Source organism: Anarrhichthys ocellatus, unplaced genomic scaffold (genome assembly GCF_004355925.1).
Source record: "Anarrhichthys ocellatus isolate YVR2014 unplaced genomic scaffold, GSC_Weel_1.0 scaffold5, whole genome shotgun sequence".
NCBI lineage: Eukaryota > Metazoa > Chordata > Actinopteri > Perciformes > Anarhichadidae > Anarrhichthys > Anarrhichthys ocellatus.
Window position 1 is genome coordinate 4,369,458 of NW_022280035.1, and position 5,256 is coordinate 4,374,713.

At 39.9% G+C, this 5,256-nt stretch overlaps 1 protein-coding gene across 1 annotated transcript; it reads left to right on the plus strand.

Moving 5' to 3' along the window:
- The first annotated feature begins 1,618 nt into the window (after positions 1-1,618).
- LOC116382075 (myoD family inhibitor domain-containing protein 2-like) lies at positions 1,619-2,301 on the plus strand. The gene is made up of 2 exons (XM_031844761.1): positions 1,619-1,847; positions 2,045-2,301. Exons 1-2 carry the CDS (start codon positions 1,619-1,621, stop codon positions 2,299-2,301), a joined length of 486 nt encoding a protein of 161 aa, XP_031700621.1.
- Positions 2,302-5,256: the final 2,955 nt, after the last annotated feature.

Sequence of the window (5,256 nt, forward strand, 5' to 3'; positions counted from 1 at the left end):
AAATTGTAGAAGAAATAAAATGTTTCTTTAAAAATGAAACTGTTCGCTGTCAACATGATCGGATATATTTGTATTTAAGGGAAAATCAATTGATGAAAAGAATGTGTAGCTTCTTTATACTGTTTGGTCTTTTTCACCCCTTCCACAAACATTGCTGAATTCTGCTCTAATTGAGCTTGTAAGAGTAGAAAATATAGATTTACCATTATTGTAAAGCAATGCATCTTTATGAATAATAAATCCCTCATGAAAAATGTGAATCGTCTATGTGTCGCTGATCCAGATTTATGATTTCCTCGGTTTTTCACATAATTAAATTGTGACGGGTTGCAGTTTTGACCTGATAAAAGCCCCACTTCTCTCACGGTAACGACTTCTTAATGGAAGGTAACGGAAGAAACAAATGGTTTTGAGTGGTACTGTGGTATGTCCGCTTTATAATTGCTATAAATTCACCTGTGTGCTGTCAGCAGACTGTGTCAACGGACCATTGTGGTGTTGGAAGCACTGGTTGCAGCAACATGATACATTGCGGTAAGATAACGGTATGTAAACTTTATTGTTGTACTGTTATCTGTCATTACTTAACTGTATCCAGGTGTTTGATAAGTGGCCCGGCTTGACTTTCTATCGACATAAAGCCATAATTGAATGGATGTTCTATGCATTATGTATCAACGATTTGTAGTTGTGCTTCCTGATTGGCGAGTATCGATTGATGTGGAGTGTGCTCACAATGTGGGTGTGTGCATGGTGATGAGAGGCACTCAAGCTCACGGGGAAGGGGGGTTCACAGTTGCAGATGCCACCGATCCCACTGTTGGATATGTAACCAGTACAGACAGGTAATCTTAAAAAGTAAAATATTTGGCAGAATGAATTCATGAATATGTGTTTTGTTCATTTACAACTTTAGTATACAGGCACATTTATTGCACGATTCTTTAACTTGGGTGTTGCAGTGATGATGTATTGCTGTCTGTCTTTAGTCAGGTTATTTAGGTTGTTATGATACCATTATTAAGGCATGTGCTTTTGCATGTGTGTCTCACTCTATATTGTCTCCACTTTGCTCTGCATAAGATGACAGCTCATTTAAAGCTTCCTGTGAATAATCAAGATGGCATCGAGCTCCAGACAGTAGAGGACCAGGGGACTGATGGTAGGTTGTTGTATATTCCATGTCTGATCAGGCTAAATACTGCTCAGATGAAGTTATTGTTAGTCACAACTACAATGAAACTGCAGTGTGATTGATGTATGTGGTGCATGCCAAATGTTAGTGGAGTATATTTTCACACGATATATTTCCCTCCTGCCCGATTCAGTCCAGGAAACTAGATCCAAATAAAAGCTTCCAAATCAATAATCTGTCTTCGCTGAAGTTTTATTGAGCAAGCCTCCTCCATTATACACTTCGGGTCTCACCTCCCTGACATACTGCATGTTAATGGTGCTCTGAATTATTAAAACTGCCTCATAGAGGATCTGAAAAACTTATCTACCAGAGATTGGACTGAGTGCTGACTGAATTTATATGATTTTGTTCCAAAAACATTACTGTTATTATTTTGTTTTTTTTTATCATTATTTCAAAGGCAGCATCCCCAGGCTAGTGATGGACAATCCACCTAGAAAGATGACAGGCAAGCTGCTCAGTGGGGTATGCAGACTGAGCACCATATCAGAGCAAGAACCGGACAAGCTGGACACCGATCCCAGTTCCCATGATCCCCCGGGTGGCAGTGAGTGGGGTGGATCCAGCCTCTCCATGTGTTCTGACAAGTTTAAGAGCAGCAGCAGCAGTGTTTTTTCCTCTGATGATTCACACCAGTCTGCAAGTGGAGGTATTGTTTAAACTCCTTAAATTGATCAAATTGAGATGCAATGGATCTGTAGTGTTATTGACAAGATAATGAATGGTGTATAGTTGATATCTGGTCAGAGGTGCACTGGATGACTCTTTTAACAGGGTGTGATTTCTTACTACCTTTTCCTCTTTTTGATTTTCTCTTCTATTACTCTACCTCTTCACTTCCACCAGATGAATGTGCAGCACTTCTTCTTGCCTGTCTGCATTGTCGTTTTCACGAATTTACGGATCTCCTGTTGGATACATGTGAGAGGGCTGTGAGTCGCTGTTTTCCCTCGTACAAATACATCACGGAGTCCAGTGACCAGCAGGGACAGGACTGCTGCAATTACACGCTGGAACTGGAGTGCAACTGTTGTGGCTCCTGCCAGGACACAGGAGAACTTATAGAGCTGGCCATGGAGATGTCAGAGGTCTGCTATCGCTGAGAAGTTCCTCACCTCTGGCCTGCAAACACAATGAAAAATCACAAACATTATGAATGTTGAAATCTTGAATGCTAAACAAACAGTGTTACTGTCTCATCTTATTCAAATCTATGCCTGCATTATTAAGAGTTTTTTATAGCAGCCTCATGTGGAAACTCACATGATCTGAGGCTTGTGTGCTTCAAGCAGGTAACTACTGCCACCCTGTGAAACAGTGCAGAGTTGGTTGTCACAACGAAAGATGAAAATAGCTAATTTGTTGTTAAAGCCACACTCGGCCCACTGAGCAAAGTAATCAAATGCAAACATCCTGTCCTGTCAGAGTGGAAGGAAGGGCAGGAGAGTGTGTGTGTTGAGCCATTTCCACGTCCTCTTCACTGACATCCTGTACGTTTCCGGTGGCTCTCCATACAGCATGACTGAGTGGGCTGGAGTCATTCAGGATGCCTGGGGTCTGGGAGCATGCTTTCAAACAACAACTCCAGACATTCACAAGTTACAAACTGAGTTTAATCTGGTACAAGTGATCAGAACATGGATTCGACAACAAGGGGAAGTTATCAGATGGTAAAATGTAAGTGAATGGAAATGGATTCATGCATTAAAACTTTTCCTTTTGTAATTTATTGTAAGACATTTTTCTGTATTATCTGATATTAATTGGTTTATGTGTTCAATGCCATTCCAAATTAATGTGATTAGAATCTTACACAAATTAAGTACATTTTTTGGCAGATTAATAGCATGCTCACTTTTTCTCAAAATATGTTTTAATTTATAATTTGTTCAGGTTCGTTGGTCACATGGTTATACGTCAATTGGTATCCTCCATTGACTGGGGGAGGTAAAGTACCTTTCTATTTTGGCTGCTGTCACTCACATGTGAAACATGTGCATCACAAAACACTCCCCTACCGCTGCAGAGACCAGCACAGATGCAACTTGGTCATGCATTCCAAATACAATTGGTTATGTTGGTGGGTGAGAAGCTAGATGGGGATACTGTCCTAGCAGCTCTTACAGGCTGGTTGGGGTGCCTGCTTTGAGCGTATCTGGAGGATATCATTGACCTTTTAATGTGTAACACCATGTTACACTTCCCTTCTATTGTCAGCTTTGTAACCAGTGTAGCACAATTACAGCACAGCACAAGATTTTTCTCACTTGAACCGAATCGGTGTTATTGACGGGTTTTCTGGCTAAAGCAATGTGCTTTCCTCTGCTCTGACAAGTGTGTGGATGAAGCATTCAGATGTTCAATTTTACTCACTTAGCAGGCTTGGTTGGTTAGCTAGCTAGCCTGCAAATGTCACCATGCTTTCATGCTACAGTTGTACAGAACATAAAAAGCACTGCATGAACTGCTAGGCCAGACATTACCATTTTAAATGATCGTTTGGTTTAAATTACCTTGTCAATATTGTCAAATAATGCTAATCGCTAGCATGGGTGGTGGGGGGTGGCTGCGACAAAAGCTGCCTCCTGATCAGCCAATAGCTAAATTCTGTTGCTGTGACCAGGTTTCAACCAGTACAGGGCGGTCGCTACATGCACAATTTGAGGATTCAAATATTTTTCACTAAAATGTAATTATGACCTTATACCATCAACACCACAACTAACAACAACTGGGGGGGTTTAGTGACTCTTTAAAGTGAAATCCAGCTGATGTTAAAGGTGCTAATTATTGCATAATCATTGCAGATTGCAGATCAAGCGAGTGATTTTCCTGATGGTCTTGCATGTGGTAGCCGATAAACAGCAACCAAGTGTGAACGTTGAAAGTTTTCCATGTCTGCCATGATCTTGATGAGCTCTGGGAGGAGCCACAGGCTCACCTGTGATGTCTGGAGTCAACGAGACACAGGTGAACCGAATCCACCCTGAATCAGTGCTCTGATAACCTGGAAGAGAAAACATTGCTCTGTTTGCTCAGCCCCCAGCCGGCCCCGCGCTGCCTTATATTTGTTAACTGCTTTCAAAGGGGAATTATTCTTAAAAGTGGCAATTCATGAGATTTCAGTCCTGGTTGATTTATAATTTCAATTTGAGTGAAAACAACGGAATCAGGCTCAGAGTTTAGCAGTCTGCAGTCCTTTTGTTGATACACAAGCTTCAAGTTTTCAGAAATGTGTGCATAGTTCCTTTTTTGTGTGTGTACAATGGAGAAAAAACATATACTGCATTGTTTGCAATACAAATATTGCAAATCTTTCATCAGTGGGCCATAGGCTCAATCACCTGTATGTTACCTCCTTCAGTGTTATTTTAAATGACGATTGTCCACTGCGAAATTCCACTTTGAGGTTTAACAGTTTGATAATGCCATGTGTTTAGTTCCGTTTAGGATTAATTCCAGTGTTCAACTGATGTATTGTTTGTGTTTAAATATAATCTATCTTTGCTCAGAGCCAATAAGGAGATTAATCTTTACGTGTTTAAGATGGGTAACTGCATGGAACAATGTCATACATCTTTCTCTGTTTGTGTAATTAATACGGACCCACCACTTGACAAAGTTAAAGGGGAAGTTCGTGTCAAAATAAAGTCTCTTTTCGGGGGAATCTGCTGGCTCGCTCACCCTAACTCCGGTGCAAGCATCCATGTTGTGACAAAAATGTATTTGTCAACATATATATAACTCCTCTTAGTGGAGGCTGCAGTATTAACAGATAATGAATGTCTATGTAGTAAAATAGAGTTGTAACAATGTCTTCATACGAGAAATTGTAATTGTGGAGAAATTATTAAAAAACACTTAGCATATCCATATATAATATATCTATCCATATGACTACATTATAGTGTTTTATAAACTTTTATTAAATGGTTGTACACTGCTTATAACTATTAAATAGGGAGGCCTAAAGTGAACCTTATTAATAAATATCTGGATATTTGGAAAAAAGAGTTAGCAGATTTAGATTATCAAGAAAAACACAAACTCTACAAACA

Bases quoted from the DNA above. Each gene is read 5' to 3' on its own strand.
- LOC116382075 (XM_031844761.1), top strand. From the start codon at position 1,619: ATGGACAATCCACCTAGAAAGATGACAGGCAAGCTGCTCAGTGGGGTA. The intron at 1,848-2,044 runs GTATTGTTTAAA...CACTTCCACCAG, and splicing joins ACACCAGTCTGCAAGTGGAG to ATGAATGTGCAGCACTTCTT.